Genomic DNA, 22,864 nt, shown 5'->3' on the forward strand with positions numbered 1-22,864 from the left:
TTTCATATTTGTGAAATCCTGGTAATGTAGGTAATTGTGCATCAGGATGTGGGACCGTCAGAGCAAATAAATGAGTTTATCTCTCACTGTGATGTGAAGTCAGAGGTATTGAAGAGTTCTGCCAGATTATCTGCAAAAGGAAGCATGCATCACATTACTAGCAGCTTAATATCTGTAGCCAGTGGTGCTGGTGGTAACACTACAACAGGCATTGTTTTCACTTCTGATTTAAGAGACACAAAATGTTATCAAATGTACTACAAGCCCATGGATTTGAAGCAAAACCAATAAAACTGAAGCCAGATAGACTCCACGTGCTTTTTGAAAAAAAAAAAAAGAGAAAAAAAAAGAGGTAAATTAGGTGCTCCAAACTACCCTCTGAAAAAGACTGCCTCCCGCGGGGTTATATTCAGGTCTGTCATTATCCCAGCGTGAAGGAGGGGAAGTGCAGAGGTATAAGAACTCCTGTTGGCGCACCCTGCTTCAGTTTGGCGGTGTGTTTCGAGGCGCTATGTGCCACACCACCTGACAGCTACGTGCTGCCCCCTCACATCTCCACAAACCCCCCTGGGGACCTGGTGGTGGATGCCGTGCTCCCAGACCCAGCGTGCCAAGCAGATGCTGTCTGCAGCTCGGATTTCTCCCACCTTCGCTGCGCTGCAACCCTCCGCTGCTGTCAGGAGGGGATTTGACCGGAGGTAATTACACAAAACTCTTCTCTCCTGCGGTACAGCTCCAGCTCCTGAATTTTGAACCCTCCTCTCTGCAGTTACCGTGGCTTCTCCATTGTTCCCTAAAGCGACGTGGGCATGCATTTAGCTCCTGGCCGTGCTTAGGATCAAGCTGAGACTGTCATCGGTGCTGCCTGCCCGCAGCCAGACCTGCTCCCGCAGCCGGACCCAGGGGTCCCCCCCAGCCAGCTGGGAAAGGTCAGTGTGCTTGCTCTTCCTCACCTTGCAAAGTGTTCAGCCCCACTGGGAGGGGGTGGGTTGACTTATTTTTGAGCCCCGGCTAGTCTGTGGGTCAGCCCCCTCCTCCCTGCACCAAGTGACCCTCCCCAGTCCCTGCTACCCCAGCTTGGGGGGGGGGGGGGGGGGGGGGTCTGCTTCCCTCTCTTATCCCCAACCATCCTAAAGGCACTGGACCCTCCCTCAGGCTCAAGGCTTGGTGAGCTGCCACGAGCTTGGTAAGGGACATGAGGGGGCTGGGGAGTCCCCACGTGGAGTTAGTTCAGTGGTCACCTTAGGGGAGTGTGGGGCTCTGAGCTACTCCCTCTCCCCCTGCTCCCATCTCCACTTCTGTCCCCCCCAATGGATGCCACCAGCACTGGTGGTGGGCAAGAGCAGCTGGTGGGGACCATCCCTGCTGTGAGGGGACCATGGGAGCCTCAGCTGAGCCCGTGGTGATATCTTGCTGCTCCCAGCAGGTCCCCGCTGGCCGCAGGCACATGGCAGCTGAAGGGAGGACACTGCTGGTTGGATGCTCCGGAGGAGACAAGCTTGAGAATAACCAGGATCCATGCCTTTCCCCCCTCTTCCAAGTCCTCTTTGCCACCAGTGAGCCTGGCATCTCTGCTGCGGCTATGGAAAACTCCTCACTTCCAGAGCTCAATTCCTCCTGTGCTCCTGGGCCCACAGACTGCACAGGGAGAGGGGATGAGGAGCTGAATATGCCCCCTCCCCTGCTGAGCCCCAGCTTCTACATCACGGTGCCTGTCATCTACTCCATCATCTGTGCTGTGGGGCTGACAGGTAACACTGCTGTCATCTATGTAATCCTCAAAGCCCCTAAGATGAAGACAGTCACCAACATCTTCATCCTCAACTTAGCCATTGCTGATGAGCTCTTTACCTTGGTGCTGCCCATCAACATTGCTGACTATTTGCTCCTGCAGTGGCCCTTTGGAGAGTTCATGTGCAAGCTCATCATCTCGATAGACCAGTACAACATCTTCTCCAGCATCTACTTCCTCACCATCATGAGCATTGACCGCTACCTTGTTGTGGTGGCCACTACCAAGTCCAGGAAGATGTCTTACCGCACTTACCGAGCAGCCAAGATTGTGAGCCTCTGCGTCTGGTCCTTCGTCACAGTTATCATCCTGCCCTTCACTGTCTTTGCTAAGATACACAAGGAGCAGGGGCGCTCCCAGTGTGTCTTTGTGTTCCCCCACCCTGAGAGCATGTGGTGGAAAGGCAGTCGGATCTACACCCTTATCTTAGGCTTTGCTATCCCGGTATCCACCATCTGCATCCTCTACACCATCATGTTGTGCAGATTGAGACGAGTGCATCTCCACAGCAATGCCAAAGCCCTGGACAAAGCCAAAAAGAAAGTGACGCTGATGGTGGCTGTCATCCTGGCTGTGTGCCTGTTCTGCTGGACACCCTATCACCTTAGCACAGTGGTGGCCCTCACCACAGACATCCCACAAACTCCTCTGATCATTGGGATTTCCTACTTCATCACTAGCTTGAGTTACGCCAACAGCTGCTTTAACCCTTTCCTGTATGCCTTTCTAGATGACAGTTTCCGGAGGAGCTTTCGCAAACTGATGGACTGCAGAACCACCTCATAGAGCCAACACCATTCCCTCTCACGTCCTTGCACTGTCATCTGCTTCTCCTGGGTGACTCAGGAGCTCAGAGGCTGCTTATGCTCCGTCCACCGTGTGATGGTCCACAGTGCTTCAGGTTGTCTCACTACTGAAAACACAAACTGGGGACAGATGGGTCATTCTTAACTCTCCTGTGCCCGTTGCCTCAGCATTGCTCTCCATCTCTTTCACCAATGCTTTTTTGTCCTTCTCTCTAGTGTGCTTTATGTCCTAGGGCTGTAGCTCACTGAGCTGCAGCAGATCCCTTTTCCATTTAACAGGGTACTGCTTGGTGAGCTCATACCACATGATTGTCTCTGTTAATGGAGATTTGTAAAGCCAAATAAAGGTGTGTTGTTGGGTATCTTGCTTAATGATTCCTCAGCCTCCTTCATATCCATAGAAACTGCTTGCCAAAAGTCTCACAAACTTAACAATATTGAAAAAGACACAGATCGAAAGGATAGGAAATATACCAAAGCACCAGGTAAGGAGCAAACCAAGGCATTGAGCTCATTTTGTGTCACAGACTATTCAAAAGTAGCCAAAATCTCTGAGAACAGGCAAGAAGGACTCAGCTTGGCTTGAAGGAAGGGCAGTACCTCGCTGGTAAATAAAATACCAGGGGGTTTAGAACAATTCAGTGTGGAAAGCTGAAGTGTGTAGTTTGTGTCTATAATTTGTAAAATGTTAAGTTTCTTTGCACCAGAATTGGTGTTTGCCTATAAACATACAAAGTATAATAAAGTAATCTCTGTAATCTCCTTCTGGCACACTTCCCCCTCCCCCCCAGAAAACAGAATCAAAAGTTATTTTTGATATGAGATAGCCTCTAGGAGTTTGAAAGGGACCTGCTGAAATGTGGGGAAGACTGACTTCTTACATCCAAATGATAAACAGAATGTGCAGCTCTTAAGTTACTTCTAACAGGAAGGGTAGGGAGGAGAGGAGAGAGAATCAGTGAGAGTTTCACTCACATTCACACGTAGCATGGGAAGGCTTTTTCCTCTTTTGTCCTCTGTTAGCCCTCCAAGGAAAACAAAGTGGAATGCTGTAAAAATGCTTACAGCCTCTTAATATTTATAATCTTAATGGTATTTCTTGCTCTCTGCCATAGCAGGGTAACATATTTTATGTATTTGCCCCTCCACTGAGTACAGAGATGTAGGGAAATGCAGTTAAAGAATCGCATTTCCACTTACACAGGAAGGGAAGATGGGTTTCAGGAGGTGCATAAGGATTCATGTGTCACATGCTCAGATTTGCAGATTCCTCCTGAGAGTCCCTGTACTAGTTCCCTTCCCACTGCTGCAATGTAATGCTCTGCTATAGACATGTGGAGAGTTTCTTCCACCATATCCTTCCAAAGAGAACCCAAATAAGAATTCTACTTATTAGTAGAATTGCAGCAATTATACAAACCCCAATACATTATAACATCATATAGCTGTGTTAATGGTTAAATCATTTCTCTGTGTGAGTCACTAATGTTCTGTGAGGCAGCCAGTGCTAATTTTAACACCCATCCCAGCTGTAGTGGAAATGGAAGGATTACTTTGCGGGACAGTGATGTCCAATTCTGCTTCACTAAAGTCAGTGGGTAGCATGTGACCGACTTCCATCAGTCACAGAAGCTGTCCTTTGTAAGAGCAAGTCCAAAAAGCATTGAGGACTCATTTCTACACACATACAAAAGCATGCTGCAGGAACTCATGTCCTTCACTTCATCTTGCTTCCTGAAAGAAAAATTAATTAGCTTTTCCCACCAGCTGCCCATTGTTGCAGCTAGGCTTTTATATTGTTCTGATGTTTCTCTTTGCTCAGTCACTTGCTGTGCAGAAAGGTTTCACATTCCTGTCTGATGTGCTTTCTGGCATTTTACTCTGCACAGGCCAAGTAGTAAGACAGGTCCTCATTTAGGCTACTAGTCCATACACACATCACCTCTCCTATATCTTTAAGTCATCATATGCGCAACATTACTTCTATAAACTCTGCATACAGTTCTGAAACTAAACAGCATTAAAGGACAAGAGATTTTTCAAGTTTACCTTGTTTTCATTGGTTGCCGATCCTTCCCTGGATATCAAGAATAAAAATAAAACACAAAAAAAATCACCTAGAATAGTAGCACAGATTTGAGCATTGCTCCTGATATCACTCACATGAAAATTTCTCTCATGCTGCTACACAGCTAGATTTGTCTTATCACCTACCAGGACTTGTCTTTGTCTTAGAAATGTTACTGACATTTAAGTAGTTCTTTAGAGTACTTCTGCAAAACCTGATCTCTAGGTATATACCAAAAGTATCCCTGAGATGCTCAATTGATGATAACCATAGGTTAAAAGGGCAATCTGATTTGTATTTCATTTTTATCTAGTTTTGAATCTCAAAACATTAACTGTTCCTGAACAATACAATCCATTTCAAGATTTAAAAACAAAATAAAACAAACTTTTACACTACATCAATGTTTCTTTAAAGAAATATAAATGTTTTTGTTTTTACAGCATGCCTTTCCTCATACTTAGTATATTATCTCTTTGTCTTCAATTCCTGTTGCCCCTGGGGGAAATATGGCAAGTGCCATATATTAACAAATTTCTCTTATTTCACATTGTCTTGTACTGCTTGTCTTTTTGCATCTGAAACACAAAAATGCAAACAACACCTATGTTAAACACAATCCTTCCATATCTTCCTTCTCATTCTGAAGTCCCACCTTACCTGTGCTTCATAGTAGGATGACTATATGAAGAAGACTTCAGTGTTTGCCCAAATGCCCAGAGTTTTCCCACAACATCTAATTTCAGAGATAGCTGAGACTCAACAACTGCCCAGCTGCGATGAGGGTGCTCAGCTCAAGTTCCTGTGGGGCAGGACCTCCCCACACTTGGCTGGGCTGTCTTCAGTGTACATGACATGTTCGCAAGGTGGGACTGGACCCTGTCCTTACCCTGCTTCGGGTACTGCAGTTTGACAGCTACTAATAAGAAAAAGGTGAGACTGAACAGCCTGGAAAATGCTGAAAGGTAAGTAAGGCCTCCTCTGATTGGGAAAACTTCAGCATTAAAACAAACAATACATATTTTTCTTCTCATTCCATCTTTTAGTATAGGAAACAGAACATTCTTGGTCCAAACATGACCAAGTCTAGCAAGAGAGGGAGAGGTTAGATCTTCAGCTTTGCTGGTCAGCAAGGGCAACTTGGTGCTCTTTAAAAGCTAAACTTTGACTCCCTCAGCAGCAGTAGAGTATAATATCTCAGCAACACTTGCACCCCCATAAACCTCTATACTTCTTTTCCAGAGGAGGGATTTATCCTCCTGTTCAGCCTATGTTTAACAAGCTCTAAGGACACTCAGTGGTGTCACATCTTGACACGCTATAGTTGCTGTAAAGACATATTGATGAAAATTAGTAAGCTAAAAAATAAATCAATTTATCACAATCACAGCACAAGTTTCCTATGTGACCTGCAGTGGATACTGCAGGTAATAGATACAGACTTTCAGGAGAAAAAGCAAAGAAAGTGTACAGCCAATATAAAATAATAAAAAACAATTAAGAATTTTAAAAAGGCAGACTTCTTTCACTGTACTGAAGGGGGAATGAGAGAATTTGCAGCCAGGTCATCACTATCCTGTGATATATCATCACTATATCCTGATACAAAATGCTTTGGATTAGCAAATGCAAGATACCTAATCCTACTTGGTTAGTGGCTTTCTCTCAAGTGGACTTGCATTTTCAGATGGAAATGAATCCAGGATGAACTGCAGATCCAGATGGCTAGTGGCACCCTCAATGTGGGCATGAGCTTCTCAAAAAGAAAATAGAGATTTTACTTCTGCAGAGGAACGCTGTGAGACAGGTACCAAGGCAGACAACAGCTGGCATGCTACATCCTACATTTACCTAACAAACAACTACTTGTAGACCAGACAGGCCAGGAAAGAAAGACTGAACCCTCTGTGAATTGAGGTGTCCTGACCACAGGTAACTCACCACAAATGGCAGGTAACCATACGTACATAGAGCTGGTCCCACAAAGGCATTCTTCAGCTAATTGTGCTTCACCCTCTGTTTTTAATCACCATGCTATTTTTCGTGTTACAGGTGCACTGCATCACTGGATGGCCAAAGCAGCTCTCAAAATACACACCTGTTCTGCCATCTCTACATTTCCCATCCAATAAATTCTGTGCCTGTGTATCATTTGCATTTTAGTGACTGATTCTCTCTAATTATTTGTCCCAGAGCATAAAGCTGCCCTGAAGCCAGCAGAAGCATTAGCACTCGGTAGAAAAAGGGAGTGTACAGCATCAAAGGAGAATCACATGATGTCAAACTACAATACTCTGTGTTTGGATCCAGGGAAGGAAGACCCTGGACTCCGTCTCTATTACCAGTAAGTGCAGAAAGAACAGCTCATGGCAGACCAGCCCATTCCAGTCAGAACAGTCCTCATCCTCTCAACCTTTCTGCCCTCTTCCAAATAGTTTCATAGTCCTTAATAGAGAAAGCTGTACAGTTTTGCTATTTTGCTATTTCTAATCATAAAGCATGATTAGAACTACAGAAAATTTGGCATTAGTCTCTTGAGTGACATAAAATCTATTTTCTCTTTCGATATGGAATGAAAAAATAAAAAAGAAAAAAGGAAAAAAAGGCAAATCCATAACACTTGCACAGGGGCTTTTTTTCTATCTCCCTCTATACCCATTATGTTACGAATATGTTAAATTTGAGGCTCCACGACTACTTACAGAGCCTGCGTACAAAACCCTACACCACCAGAGGGGGCTCAAAGACAAGTTATTCAGAAACCCGCTGCGTGGGAACTCGGATTTCTGTCGCCTCTGACACAGATCAAGCACTTTCTATGGAAGCTCTTTTCCTTACATTTTACTCGCATGCATAGTAGAAGCAGGATATTGGAACGGCTTTAAGAGGCTTAAAAATATAGGTAAAGAACATAGTTTTTAGGTCATAATTTTCTAAAGGTGAGAGCCCAGAACTGTTCAGTGGTTTTGTTTTGTATGCTCATTAAACGTATAGCACTTTTAAATGCCAAGAGGCATGTTTGTACGTAGCTGAGGGGCCATTTCCTCCTGTACGTTCCCACTTCCAATAAATCTGCCCCGTGGGTAGATTGTTTTTCAGGAGTCTGACTCACACAAAGCTGATTTCACAAAACAAAGGCAGTGTTGGCTGACAGAGGCCACCTTTCCTCCCTCTCACTACTCAAACCAGGGCCTGAGCTTGTATCTGGGCAAGGATTTGTTTGTCACCATGCTGTGCTTCCCACTATTTTCATCTGCTAGATTTTCCCGTTATTTCCATTTTTCTTGTCCCTGGTTCCTACTATCTATCCCCAGGCTGTATTTAGTGTTTTGTGCAGATTCTCCTTCCAGCTCTCAGCCTCTAGATGGCACTGATTCTTCACTGAGAAGACATTGCTATTTTTGCTATTTTTCTAAACCAGATTTAAAAGCAAACAAAAATGTCTCCAAGAGCTATGGGCTATGCCCACACTAATACAAATTAGCCAGTCTTCAGGGAAACAGCAAAACACTAGGATTTATATTTTTATTTTGTATAAATTATATATAAGGCAACATGAATACACAGCAGGCTGAAGGAGGAGAACAGCATTATTTCCTTCATCAGTACATGTGCTTCAGATTCAGCTCGCTGTACTCGGGGAAATGCCTGGGCTGTTCCACACGGCCGCAGGAGAGTGATCAAACTTTCAATAAGCCTGGGGTTATTTTAAACGATATGGACAGATCTGGCTGGTAAATGCAATTTTACCCTTGAACACATCTTAGTTCAGACAAATCAGGGAATAAGTGCTGTAAAAGCTGCCTATTGAACCAGGGTGGAACACCTGCAAAGAAGATCTTACTACACTCAAATACAATGTTGTGATGTGATGTCCCCATCCACATGATGGATATCCAAACACATTTGAAAAATTCTGGATGTTAGTACTTTACAATAGCGAGTGTTTGAATGGCTAAACAAAGTCTGCTGAAATAGAATTAGTTTAGGTTAAATCTAGATTATAACTCCTTACTGCTTCCAAATTCAATTTCTCAATGCAGACCTCTGGCAGATCAGTAAGGTAACAGCATTTAAAACAGAACTCACAAATTCTTGAAGAAAAAAATGTGATTTTCTTTAAAGAAAACATGCCTCTTTTTTTTTTTTTAAATGTGCATATTAAGAAAAAAAAATCTTCTGTTAAGGAGCAAAGAATGTTTACCTGGCACCTAGCAAAATTTTGGAGAGCTGTAAGTCACACAATGGATGCAGTTTTTATACTTTTCATAGAATCACAGAATCTCTAGGTTGGAAGAGACCTCAAGGTCATCGAGTCCAACCTCTGACCTAACACTAACAGTCCCCACTAAACCATATCCCTAAGCTCTACATCTAAACGTCTTTTGAAGACTTCCAGGGATGGTGACTCCACCACCTCCCTGGGGAGCCCATTCCAGTGCCTAACAACCCATTCGGTAAAGAAATTCTCATTTTTTTGGGCTGCCAAAGCTATACTTGATCATAACTGCGTAACTGTTTTGCTCAGATGACATTTCTTAGGCTAATCAAGGACTATTTTGGTTACTTTGTCTTCCTGTAATATTTCTTTCATTGTGTGGTAAAATGTAAATTTTTTTGAGCTGAAGTTTATTTTTCTTGTGTCTATGCAAAAATTCTTTTTAAAGTAAACATTAAGTTTTAATTTCAGATTGGGACATCCAGCTGATTTCCTAGCAACCTAGCAAAACAAGGTTTAACTCAAACTGTGATTATAGCAGCAACAAAGCAGCATGTCATATAAAGAAAGAGTTGTTCTTCCACTTTCCTTAAACACATGTAGGAGTTTTACTCTCACTTTATTCACATGAAGACTTGGGGACTTTATCTACCCTCATTTCTGCTCATGAAACCTAATTTTGCTACTAATTTCTTTCTATGATCTGCCAGTCATGCCTGGTAAGTGATCCTCTTAATTTGACTTACTCTTCATAGCAATAATTTCTGGTGTTCTTTTTCCTTGACAGGAAAATATCCCCACATCTTTCACATGCTTCTGCAATTATGGGTGCTTTCTTCAGAAACATCCATTTCTAGATTTCTAGTTGGTATGACATAGCATTTTACACATACAACACCACTTGCTGGCAGTGCGCCTAACGTTTCCAAATTCTAATCATTAAGCTTCAGATTCTCAGAGCTAATCAGCCTACTTAATGACTGGGTTTACTGGAATTTTTCACCAAATCTAATTGTTCAATAATACACTTATTATTGTGTCAAATACAAAATACTTGTATTTCCAGAGTGCTTTAATCTGTTAATTTCAGAAGACTTAATAGATTTTAATTATTTTACCCCCTATGAACTATTACGAATTATTGGGAATTGAATTTTCAAGTTGAGGAAAACATGATACAGGAAAACTCGTGAATGTCACATGGCCAGGCAGATCCTCTCTGTCAACAATAATATTTGTAAATGGTTATCAGAAATGGAACATTTCACTATGCCATATGCTGTTCACTGTTGGCATGATAATCCATGATTGTCCATAACTGATCAGTTCCTAGTGCAGCTAAGACCAAAGCAGGTGATAAAGGTAACCACAAAAGACAGACTTCCTCAATTTGTTTTTTTGATTTACTTTCTTCTTGGCAGGCCTTTGTATCTTTTAAAACCTTCCTGTATAAGCAGAAGAAAGCAGTCAATAGGGAAAAAAAGGAAAGTATTAATTGCATTTTCTTTAAATCCAAGGCAGTGACAGTTACGAGTCATTCTGAATACCTCTACCAATGTTAATACGGTTACACTGACCTTCCAGCAGAAGATAATTAAATGATACAGGTTTATACAGTACGAATAAAATCAGCCTAATGTGTCAAAAGCGAAAAATTAATCTTATCATAGATATTTTTCTTTCTCCTCCTATTCTGTGGTTTAATTTAATCTAATCTGTAGATAATACTGAACCTAAATTTTAAAAAATATGTATCAAGACTGTCTTAATTCAGTATGTTCTTCCTCTGTATGTGATCTAACATATAATAAGGTTAAATTCACACTGTCTTTTCTGCCTCATACTTACCATCACCACGAAGGAAATGTTTTTCTTTACTGTTCAGCTCTAGCTGTAAGATGAAGTACACAGAGGTTAGCTAATGGTTGAACTCGTGGCTCCACAACTGGAAACTGCAAATCTTGTGGGGTTTCTATAAGTTCAAGCAGGCTTCCCATTACCTTGCTACATGGTACAAAGTGTTCTGTCTGCCACCAGTAACGAGGGTTGCTTCTGCCCTCCTGTCCTTTGCCATGGTGGGTGCCTATCACTGCTCTGCGGTCCATATCATGCTTTTGTGCACCACTGCTTCCACCCTCTGGATACCCAAGAAACACAGTAGGGAGCTACTGCACTTACTACAGCAGTCAATGCCTTGCTTCCTAAATTTGTTGGACCGTTCAAAGGGGAATGTCTTGTTAGGCAGTAATCTTGAATTGTTAGGCAGTAATCTTGAATAAACTTTATTTCATCTAGTTTAAAGATCTAAAAAATTTTGTACTTCTTATTCAAAAGACTAAAAATAGGCAACATAATAACAAAGTTTTACATTTGACCTGCGTGAGGAAGTAAAACATTTGAACTACATACAGTTTTCACATTATTTCCATTTCATAACATCTTGGATGTCAAGATGTCTGTGGTCTTACATGTCTTATCTTTCGTCATTGGAAAATCCCTCTCTTGATGTAGCATGTTAGTTTTTATAGACCATTTCTTTTATAGCATTTGAAGTCTTCCTGAGGAGATCCAGAGAGATTTAATCTTATTCCACAAAATTTATTTACTTGCTCTTAATCTAGAAGATGGTCTGGCTTTTTTTTTTTTTTTTTTTTTAAATAAACATTGTTTCATTTCCCAGAATATGTGAATCCCTCTTCGTTACACTGGATATCATCTGCTGTATTTGACAATTTAATGACTGCTTGCCTTAATATAAGGGGTATAGCTTGTCCCCTCACTCCTTTTGTAATTTTGATGTTTCAGCATGAGATGATTCCTCTATTGAACTTTAGGTCTGCATCAGTGTTTCCACTAATAAAAAACACCTGATACAAATGTCACCATGGGATAAATGTGTTTATCTCATAATTGGGCATTGACTGGAATTGAACATAAGGGTAAATTAACATCCTGGGATGACAATCCTCACATATTTCCTGAATTTTTTAATCATTAAATAATTGAAGATTTTGAACCCAATTCCAAAATACATGTCAAGAAAACTAATTCTGATTGCTCTATTCTTTATCTGTCATGACTGGACAGATGAAAATCTGTGATAGCAATTTTGCTATTAAGGTCTTCTCTCTTTTTTTTTTTTCTTATTATTTTTTATTTTTTTATTGTTTTTTTTTTTTTTCTTTTCTTTTTTTTTTTTTTTTTAATCAGGCTCTGTACAAATTTTCCTCACAGAGTGACTAACAGATATATGACCCTTGTTATAATGCCAACATATAAAACTAACTTGTAAAGACATTACTTTTTGGAAGGTTTTTTGGCCCCCAGATCTGGTCCCCAGCATTTTTTTTACTAGGAACACAATTCAACAGAGCAGTCAACTCTTTCTTTAGCTTTGAGGATGCTGAAATGGTCCCTGGCTTAAAAAGAACCAGTTCCCAGCCCATCTCTAAAAATAGCTGCTTAGGGCTAAAATCTGAGTTTCATTTCTGTTACGTGAACAGCCAGAAAGACTCCGCCTCCCTTCTCCGTTGAGTTTGGTGCTGCCTAGTCTTCACATTTTCAGTACTCAGTAGCATACCCCAGACTTTTGTATTTTGAGAGGGATTGCACTCCCTTTACATCATATAGGAATCCCATTTTTCTGTCTCAAGGGTGAATGGTATAAGGCACTTTGAAATCATTGCACGTTGTCCGTGGTGTAAATTGCCACATAAATTAAGGCCATGCAAGTACCTTCTACTGTTTCTTCTTCCCTTTCATTTGTTGTCTTGTTACTACCAGATATTACATATTTGGTGAAATGCCTTAAAACAACATTACTTTTTAATTAACAACATTTTTTTTTTCCTCTAGGTCTGCCAGCAGCTGACAAATTGGAAAGATGTGCTTTTCACTTTCATTCTTGTATAGAGTTAGAGGCAATGCCAATTTAATCTGTGACTGAGGCTTTGCAATGGTGCAAATCTAACCTACTCCTTCAAATTCAGTGATGCAACCTGAGTTTACACTAATTAACTTCCAGGGATTGAACCAATTTAAAGCTTTTGGACTATGACAATTCTTGGAAAACATTCCCACAGGTTTATTTTCTTCTTATACATTTGTTTGCTATCTCCGTCCCTTTCAAAGCAGTCAGGACTGGTTTGCTTATCTGTTCTCTGGAAAAGTTCTCTGCACTAGGAACCATGGTTAGAATCAGAATCCTGATCACTAAGAGTATGACGAAAAGTGTTGCACTCCAAGTTGGAAACTGGAGAGGAAAACGTTCATGTTTATGTAAGAATTGCACTCAAACAGCTGATTACACCTCTTCTTACACCTTAAGAGATGCTTACACCTTTTAAGGGAAAACTTCAAACCTGAGAAGCAACAGGCAGTTTTCTATTTTTCCCTTGGGGATAGTGTACTCTTCTGTATTTTGCTTCTATACAAACATTTCAAACTTTTAAAGTCCCGTTGTCAGTCATACAACCAAACAACCTTGCATGGCATTACATGTTCCCCTCCAGACAGATCAAGCCCTGAATGCAAGATCAGACAAGTAAATAATGCCAACATGTAAAACTAATTTGCAAATACATTACTTTTTGGCCTTTTTTTTTTTTTGGAAACTTTGTGGGGCTTAACAGTACTGCAGTGAGAAGAAGGTCTTTCTTCTGGTGTGAACTGAAATTATAGCTCTATGCCACACTGTCTTTTTTTTTTTTTTTGATGGTGCTGGGGACGGGGGGGGGGAAGATAGATACAAAATTCTTTGTGGACACCTGAAGGAGTTGCATCATAATAAAGTTAGGTGAAGGAAAAGATCCTTCCCTGTTGTTGTGGTCTTTGTTTTCTTTTCCATACAGTCTTAAAATTAAGGTCCCATTTTCTGGCCTTTGGCAGATTGCAAGCATGCTTGAATACTTCACATTATGTAGACCATAGTTGACCATAGTTGTCTGAAATGATGTCATACCTATAGTCTGCTGTAGGCTGAAAAGTAGCCTGTGCCTCAGATACCGGTATATTGCTTTTGTTACTACATCCCTGTGAGTCTTCCAAAGGGAAATGAAATTATTCTACTGAGAAGAAACACCGTCCAGAAGACACTTGAGTGGTTAGGGCCTGAATTCTCACTGAAACCAAAGGCAGGTATCTTACTGATGTGAAGAAAGAGGCTTTAATCTGTCCTGGATTGTTTATTCCCAAAGGAGCATGAAAGAGACGTGTGTCCTTGTATCTGAAGAGGAGGTGAAGGAACAGCTAATGCAAGGAACACAAACTAATTTGCGCCAGACTAATAGGTGGTTGGCTCTGAGCTTGGAGACTGCAACAGAATCACAGAATCATCCAGGTTGGAAGAGGCCTCCAAGATCACCAAGACCAACCTCTGACCTAACACTAACAAGTCCTCCACTAAACCATATCCCTAAGCTCTACATCTAAACGTCTTTTAAAGACCTCCAGGGATGGTGACTCAGCCACTTCCCTGGGTAGCCCATTCCAATGCCTCACAACCCTTTCGGTAAAGAAGTTCTTCCTAATATCCAACCTAAACCTCCCCTGGCGCAACTTAAGCCCATTCCCCCTCGTCCTGTCACCAGGCACGTGGGAGAACAGGCCAACCCCCACCTCACTACAGCCTCCTTTAAGGTACCTGTAGAGAGCGATAAGGTCACTCCTGAGCCTCATTTTCTCCAGGCTGAGCAAACCCAGCTCCCTCAGCCGCTCCTCGTAGGACTTGTTCTCCAGGCCCCTCACTAGCTTCACTGCCCTGCTCTGGACTCGCTTGAGCACCTCCATGTCCTTCTTGTAGCGAGGGGCCCAAAACTGAACACAGTACTCGAGGTGCGGCCTCACCAGAGCCGAGTACAGGGGGACGATCACCTCCCTAGCCCTGCTGGTCACAGTGTTTCTGACACAAGCCAGGATGCCGTTGGCCTTCTTGGCCACCTGAGCACACTGCTGGCTCATATTCAGCCGACTGTCCACCATCACTCCCAGGTCCTTCTCTGCCTGGCAGCTCTCCAACCATTCCTCTCCCAGCCTGTAGCTCTGCTTGGGGTTATTGCGCCCCAGGTGCAGGACCCGGCACTTGGCCTTGTTGAACTTCATACAGTTGACCTCAGCCCATCGGTGCAGCCTATCCAGATCCTCCTGCAGAGCCTTCCTACCCTCGAGCAGATCGACACACACACACCTAGCTTGGTGTCATCTGCAAACTTACTGAGGGTGCGCTCAATGCCCTCGTCCAGATCATTGATGAAGATATTAAAGAGGACCGGCCCCAGCACCGAGCCCTGGGGAACACCACTAGTGACCTGCCTCCAGCTGGACTTGACTCCATTTACCACGACTTTTTGGGCCTGGCTATCCAGCCAGTTTCTAACCCAACGAAGCGTGCGCCAGTCCAAGCCAAGGGCAGCCAGTTTCTTGAGGAGAATGCTGTAGGAAATGGTGTCAAAAGCCTTGCTGAAGTCAAGGTAGACCACATCCACAGACTTTCCCTCATCCACCCAGCGCATCACTTTGTCACAGAAGGAGATCAGGGTTGTCAAGCAGGACCTGCCTTTCATAAACACATGCTGACTGGGCCTGATCGCCTGCTTGCCCTGCAAGTACTGTGTGATGACTCTCAAGAGAATCTGTTCCATGAGCTTCCCGGGTACTGAGGTCAAACTGACAAGCGACTCTGCGCCCCAAGCGACTCTGCGCCCCAAGCGACTCTGCGCCCCAAGCGACTCTGCGCCCCAAGCGACTCTGCGCCCCAAGCGACTCTGCGCCCCAAGCGACTCTGCGCCCCAAGCGACTCTGCGCCCCAAGCGACTCTGCGCCCCAAGCGACTCTGCGCCCCAAGCGACTCTGCGCCCCAAGCGACTCTGCGCCCCAAGCGACTCTGCGCCCCAAGCGACTCTGCGCCCCAAGCGACTCTGCGCCCCAAGCGACTCTGCGCCCCAAGCGACTCTGCGCCCCAAGCGACTCTGCGCCCCAAGCGACTCTGCGCCCCAAGCGACTCTGCGCCCCAAGCGACTCTGCGCCCCAAGCGACTCTGCGCCCCAAGCGACTCTGCGCCCCAAGCGACTCTGCGCCCCAAGCGACTCTGCGCCCCAAGCGACTCTGCGCCCCAAGCGACTCTGCGCCCCAAGCGACTCTGCGCCCCAAGCGACTCTGCGCCCCAAGCGACTCTGCGCCCCAAGCGACTCTGCGCCCCAAGCGACTCTGCGCCCCAAGCGACTCTGCGCCCCAAGCGACTCTGCGCCCCAAGCGACTCTGCGCCCCAAGCGACTCTGCGCCCCAAGCGACTCTGCGCCCCAAGCGACTCTGCGCCCCAAGCGACTCTGCGCCCCAAGCGACTCTGCGCCCCAAGCGACTCTGCGCCCCAAGCGACTCTGCGCCCCAAGCGACTCTGCGCCCCAAGCGACTCTGCGCCCCAAGCGACTCTGCGCCCCAAGCGACTCTGCGCCCCAAGCGACTCTGCGCCCCAAGCGACTCTGCGCCCCAAGCGACTCTGCGCCCCAAGCGACTCTGCGCCCCAAGCGACTCTGCGCCCCAAGCGACTCTGCGCCCCAAGCGACTCTGCGCCCCAAGCGACTCTGCGCCCCAAGCGACTCTGCGCCCCAAGCGACTCTGCGCCCCAAGCGACTCTGCGCCCCAAGCGACTCTGCGCCCCAAGCGACTCTGCGCCCCAAGCGACTCTGCGCCCCAAGCGACTCTGCGCCCCAAGCGACTCTGCGCCCCAAGCGACTCTGCGCCCCAAGCGACTCTGCGCCCCAAGCGACTCTGCGCCCCAAGCGACTCTGCGCCCCAAGCGACTCTGCGCCCCAAGCGACTCTGCGCCCCAAGCGACTCTGCGCCCCAAGCGACTCTGCGCCCCAAGCGACTCTGCGCCCCAAGCGACTCTGCGCCCCAAGCGACTCTGCGCCCCAAGCGACTCTGCGCCCCAAGCGACTCTGCGCCCCAAGCGACTCTGCGCCCCAAGCGACTCTGCGCCCCAAGCGACTCTGCGCCCCAAGCGACTCTGCGCCCCAAGCGACTCTGCGCCCCAAGCGACTCTGCGCCCCAAGCGACTCTGCGCCCCAAGCGACTCTGCGCCCCAAGCGACTCTGCGCCCCAAGCGACTCTGCGCCCCAAGCGACTCTGCGCCCCAAGCGACTCTGCGCCCCAAGCGACTCTGCGCCCCAAGCGACTCTGCGCCCCAAGCGACTCTGCGCCCCAAGCGACTCTGCGCCCCAAGCGACTCTGCGCCCCAAGCGACTCTGCGCCCCAAGCGACTCTGCGCCCCAAGCGACTCTGCGCCCCAAGCGACTCTGCGCCCCAAGCGACTCTGCGCCCCAAGCGACTCTGCGCCCCAAGCGACTCTGCGCCCCAAGCGACTCTGCGCCCCAAGCGACTCTGCGCCCCAAGCGACTCTGCGCCCCAAGCGACTCTGCGCCCCAAGCGACTCTGCGCCCCAAGCGACTCTGCGCCCCAAGCGACTCTGCGCCCCAAGCGACTCTGCGCCCCAAGCGACTCTGCGCCCCAAGCGACTCTGCGCCCCAAGCGACTCTGCGCCCCAAGCGACTCTGCGCCCCAAGCGACTCTGCGCCCCAAGCGACTCTGCGCCCCAAGCGACTCTGCGCCCCAAGCGACTCTGCGCCCCAAGCGACTCTGCGCCCCAAGCGACTCTGCGCCCCAAGCGACTCTGCGCCCCAAGCGACTCTGCGCCCCAAGCGACTCTGCGCCCCAAGCGACTCTGCGCCCCAAGCGACTCTGCGCCCCAAGCGACTCTGCGCCCCAAGCGACTCTGCGCCCCAAGCGACTCTGCGCCCCAAGCGACTCTGCGCCCCAAGCGACTCTGCGCCCCAAGCGACTCTGCGCCCCAAGCGACTCTGCGCCCCAAGCGACTCTGCGCCCCAAGCGACTCTGCGCCCCAAGCGACTCTGCGCCCCAAGCGACTCTGCGCCCCAAGCGACTCTGCGCCCCAAGCGACTCTGCGCCCCAAGCGACTCTGCGCCCCAAGCGACTCTGCGCCCCAAGCGACTCTGCGCCCCAAGCGACTCTGCGCCCCAAGCGACTCTGCGCCCCAAGCGACTCTGCGCCCCAAGCGACTCTGCGCCCCAAGCGACTCTGCGCCCCAAGCGACTCTGCGCCCCAAGCGACTCTGCGCCCCAAGCGACTCTGCGCCCCAAGCGACTCTGCGCCCCAAGCGACTCTGCGCCCCAAGCGACTCTGCGCCCCAAGCGACTCTGCGCCCCAAGCGACTCTGCGCCCCAAGCGACTCTGCGCCCCAAGCGACTCTGCGCCCCAAGCGACTCTGCGCCCCAAGCGACTCTGCGCCCCAAGCGACTCTGCGCCCCAAGCGACTCTGCGCCCCAAGCGACTCTGCGCCCCAAGCGACTCTGCGCCCCAAGCGACTCTGCGCCCCAAGCGACTCTGCGCCCCAAGCGACTCTGCGCCCCAAGCGACTCTGCGCCCCAAGCGACTCTGCGCCCCAAGCGACTCTGCGCCCCAAGCGACTCTGCGCCCCAAGCGACTCTGCGCCCCAAGCGACTCTGCGCCCCAAGCGACTCTGCGCCCCAAGCGACTCTGCGCCCCAAGCGACTCTGCGCCCCAAGCGACTCTGCGCCCCAAGCGACTCTGCGCCCCAAGCGACTCTGCGCCCCAAGCGACTCTGCGCCCCAAGCGACTCTGCGCCCCAAGCGACTCTGCGCCCCAAGCGACTCTGCGCCCCAAGCGACTCTGCGCCCCAAGCGACTCTGCGCCCCAAGCGACTCTGCGCCCCAAGCGACTCTGCGCCCCAAGCGACTCTGCGCCCCAAGCGACTCTGCGCCCCAAGCGACTCTGCGCCCCAAGCGACTCTGCGCCCCAAGCGACTCTGCGCCCCAAGCGACTCTGCGCCCCAAGCGACTCTGCGCCCCAAGCGACTCTGCGCCCCAAGCGACTCTGCGCCCCAAGCGACTCTGCGCCCCAAGCGACTCTGCGCCCCAAGCGACTCTGCGCCCCAAGCGACTCTGCGCCCCAAGCGACTCTGCGCCCCAAGCGACTCTGCGCCCCAAGCGACTCTGCGCCCCAAGCGACTCTGCGCCCCAAGCGACTCTGCGCCCCAAGCGACTCTGCGCCCCAAGCGACTCTGCGCCCCAAGCGACTCTGCGCCCCAAGCGACTCTGCGCCCCAAGCGACTCTGCGCCCCAAGCGACTCTGCGCCCCAAGCGACTCTGCGCCCCAAGCGACTCTGCGCCCCAAGCGACTCTGCGCCCCAAGCGACTCTGCGCCCCAAGCGACTCTGCGCCCCAAGCGACTCTGCGCCCCAAGCGACTCTGCGCCCCAAGCGACTCTGCGCCCCAAGCGACTCTGCGCCCCAAGCGACTCTGCGCCCCAAGCGACTCTGCGCCCCAAGCGACTCTGCGCCCCAAGCGACTCTGCGCCCCAAGCGACTCTGCGCCCCAAGCGACTCTGCGCCCCAAGCGACTCTGCGCCCCAAGCGACTCTGCGCCCCAAGCGACTCTGCGCCCCAAGCGACTCTGCGCCCCAAGCGACTCTGCGCCCCAAGCGACTCTGCGCCCCAAGCGACTCTGCGCCCCAAGCGACTCTGCGCCCCAAGCGACTCTGCGCCCCAAGCGACTCTGCGCCCCAAGCGACTCTGCGCCCCAAGCGACTCTGCGCCCCAAGCGACTCTGCGCCCCAAGCGACTCTGCGCCCCAAGCGACTCTGCGCCCCAAGCGACTCTGCGCCCCAAGCGACTCTGCGCCCCAAGCGACTCTGCGCCCCAAGCGACTCTGCGCCCCAAGCGACTCTGCGCCCCAAGCGACTCTGCGCCCCAAGCGACTCTGCGCCCCAAGCGACTCTGCGCCCCAAGCGACTCTGCGCCCCAAGCGACTCTGCGCCCCAAGCGACTCTGCGCCCCAAGCGACTCTGCGCCCCAAGCGACTCTGCGCCCCAAGCGACTCTGCGCCCCAAGCGACTCTGCGCCCCAAGCGACTCTGCGCCCCAAGCGACTCTGCGCCCCAAGCGACTCTGCGCCCCAAGCGACTCTGCGCCCCAAGCGACTCTGCGCCCCAAGCGACTCTGCGCCCCAAGCGACTCTGCGCCCCAAGCGACTCTGCGCCCCAAGCGACTCTGCGCCCCAAGCGACTCTGCGCCCCAAGCGACTCTGCGCCCCAAGCGACTCTGCGCCCCAAGCGACTCTGCGCCCCAAGCGACTCTGCGCCCCAAGCGACTCTGCGCCCCAAGCGACTCTGCGCCCCAAGCGACTCTGCGCCCCAAGCGACTCTGCGCCCCAAGCGACTCTGCGCCCCAAGCGACTCTGCGCCCCAAGCGACTCTGCGCCCCAAGCGACTCTGCGCCCCAAGCGACTCTGCGCCCCAAGCGACTCTGCGCCCCAAGCGACTCTGCGCCCCAAGCGACTCTGCGCCCCAAGCGACTCTGCGCCCCAAGCGACTCTGCGCCCCAAGCGACTCTGCGCCCCAAGCGACTCTGCGCCCCAAGCGACTCTGCGCCCCAAGCGACTCTGCGCCCCAAGCGACTCTGCGCCCCAAGCGACTCTGCGCCCCAAGCGACTCTGCGCCCCAAGCGACTCTGCGCCCCAAGCGACTCTGCGCCCCAAGCGACTCTGCGCCCCAAGCGACTCTGCGCCCCAAGCGACTCTGCGCCCCAAGCGACTCTGCGCCCCAAGCGACTCTGCGCCCCAAGCGACTCTGCGCCCCAAGCGACTCTGCGCCCCAAGCGACTCTGCGCCCCAAGCGACTCTGCGCCCCAAGCGACTCTGCGCCCCAAGCGACTCTGCGCCCCAAGCGACTCTGCGCCCCAAGCGACTCTGCGCCCCAAGCGACTCTGCGCCCCAAGCGACTCTGCGCCCCAAGCGACTCTGCGCCCCAAGCGACTCTGCGCCCCAAGCGACTCTGCGCCCCAAGCGACTCTGCGCCCCAAGCGACTCTGCGCCCCAAGCGACTCTGCGCCCCAAGCGACTCTGCGCCCCAAGCGACTCTGCGCCCCAAGCGACTCTGCGCCCCAAGCGACTCTGCGCCCCAAGCGACTCTGCGCCCCAAGCGACTCTGCGCCCCAAGCGACTCTGCGCCCCAAGCGACTCTGCGCCCCAAGCGACTCTGCGCCCCAAGCGACTCTGCGCCCCAAGCGACTCTGCGCCCCAAGCGACTCTGCGCCCCAAGCGACTCTGCGCCCCAAGCGACTCTGCGCCCCAAGCGACTCTGCGCCCCAAGCGACTCTGCGCCCCAAGCGACTCTGCGCCCCAAGCGACTCTGCGCCCCAAGCGACTCTGCGCCCCAAGCGACTCTGCGCCCCAAGCGACTCTGCGCCCCAAGCGACTCTGCGCCCCAAGCGACTCTGCGCCCCAAGCGACTCTGCGCCCCAAGCGACTCTGCGCCCCAAGCGACTCTGCGCCCCAAGCGACTCTGCGCCCCAAGCGACTCTGCGCCCCAAGCGACTCTGCGCCCCAAGCGACTCTGCGCCCCAAGCGACTCTGCGCCCCAAGCGACTCTGCGCCCCAAGCGACTCTGCGCCCCAAGCGACTCTGCGCCCCAAGCGACTCTGCGCCCCAAGCGACTCTGCGCCCCAAGCGACTCTGCGCCCCAAGCGACTCTGCGCCCCAAGCGACTCTGCGCCCCAAGCGACTCTGCGCCCCAAGCGACTCTGCGCCCCAAGCGACTCTGCGCCCCAAGCGACTCTGCGCCCCAAGCGACTCTGCGCCCCAAGCGACTCTGCGCCCCAAGCGACTCTGCGCCCCAAGCGACTCTGCGCCCCAAGCGACTCTGCGCCCCAAGCGACTCTGCGCCCCAAGCGACTCTGCGCCCCAAGCGACTCTGCGCCCCAAGCGACTCTGCGCCCCAAGCGACTCTGCGCCCCAAGCGACTCTGCGCCCCAAGCGACTCTGCGCCCCAAGCGACTCTGCGCCCCAAGCGACTCTGCGCCCCAAGCGACTCTGCGCCCCAAGCGACTCTGCGCCCCAAGCGACTCTGCGCCCCAAGCGACTCTGCGCCCCAAGCGACTCTGCGCCCCAAGCGACTCTGCGCCCCAAGCGACTCTGCGCCCCAAGCGACTCTGCGCCCCAAGCGACTCTGCGCCCCAAGCGACTCTGCGCCCCAAGCGACTCTGCGCCCCAAGCGACTCTGCGCCCCAAGCGACTCTGCGCCCCAAGCGACTCTGCGCCCCAAGCGACTCTGCGCCCCAAGCGACTCTGCGCCCCAAGCGACTCTGCGCCCCAAGCGACTCTGCGCCCCAAGCGACTCTGCGCCCCAAGCGACTCTGCGCCCCAAGCGACTCTGCGCCCCAAGCGACTCTGCGCCCCAAGCGACTCTGCGCCCCAAGCGACTCTGCGCCCCAAGCGACTCTGCGCCCCAAGCGACTCTGCGCCCCAAGCGACTCTGCGCCCCAAGCGACTCTGCGCCCCAAGCGACTCTGCGCCCCAAGCGACTCTGCGCCCCAAGCGACTCTGCGCCCCAAGCGACTCTGCGCCCCAAGCGACTCTGCGCCCCAAGCGACTCTGCGCCCCAAGCGACTCTGCGCCCCAAGCGACTCTGCGCCCCAAGCGACTCTGCGCCCCAAGCGACTCTGCGCCCCAAGCGACTCTGCGCCCCAAGCGACTCTGCGCCCCAAGCGACTCTGCGCCCCAAGCGACTCTGCGCCCCAAGCGACTCTGCGCCCCAAGCGACTCTGCGCCCCAAGCGACTCTGCGCCCCAAGCGACTCTGCGCCCCAAGCGACTCTGCGCCCCAAGCGACTCTGCGCCCCAAGCGACTCTGCGCCCCAAGCGACTCTGCGCCCCAAGCGACTCTGCGCCCCAAGCGACTCTGCGCCCCAAGCGACTCTGCGCCCCAAGCGACTCTGCGCCCCAAGCGACTCTGCGCCCCAAGCGACTCTGCGCCCCAAGCGACTCTGCGCCCCAAGCGACTCTGCGCCCCAAGCGACTCTGCGCCCCAAGCGACTCTGCGCCCCAAGCGACTCTGCGCCCCAAGCGACTCTGCGCCCCAAGCGACTCTGCGCCCCAAGCGACTCTGCGCCCCA

At 51.5% G+C, this 22,864-nt stretch overlaps 1 protein-coding gene across 2 annotated transcripts; it reads left to right on the top strand.

Moving 5' to 3' along the window:
* Positions 1–454: 454 nt before the first annotated feature.
* Positions 455–2,966, top strand: LOC140001707 (neuropeptides B/W receptor type 1-like). Of its 2 annotated transcripts, XM_072034127.1 has the most exons (3): positions 455–698; positions 770–929; positions 1,427–2,966. In XM_072034127.1, exon 3 carries the CDS (start codon positions 1,448–1,450, stop codon positions 2,576–2,578), a length of 1,131 nt encoding a protein of 376 aa, XP_071890228.1. In that variant the 5' UTR covers positions 455–698; positions 770–929; positions 1,427–1,447; the 3' UTR covers positions 2,579–2,966. The 2 variants fall into 2 exon arrangements, with proteins under 2 accessions (XP_071890228.1, XP_071890227.1); XM_072034126.1 differs by having other exon boundaries at positions 455–929.
* Positions 2,967–22,864: the final 19,898 nt, after the last annotated feature.

This window comes from Anas platyrhynchos, chromosome 2, assembly GCF_047663525.1.
Source record: "Anas platyrhynchos isolate ZD024472 breed Pekin duck chromosome 2, IASCAAS_PekinDuck_T2T, whole genome shotgun sequence".
In the NCBI taxonomy this organism is placed as follows: Eukaryota; Metazoa; Chordata; class Aves; order Anseriformes; family Anatidae; genus Anas; species Anas platyrhynchos.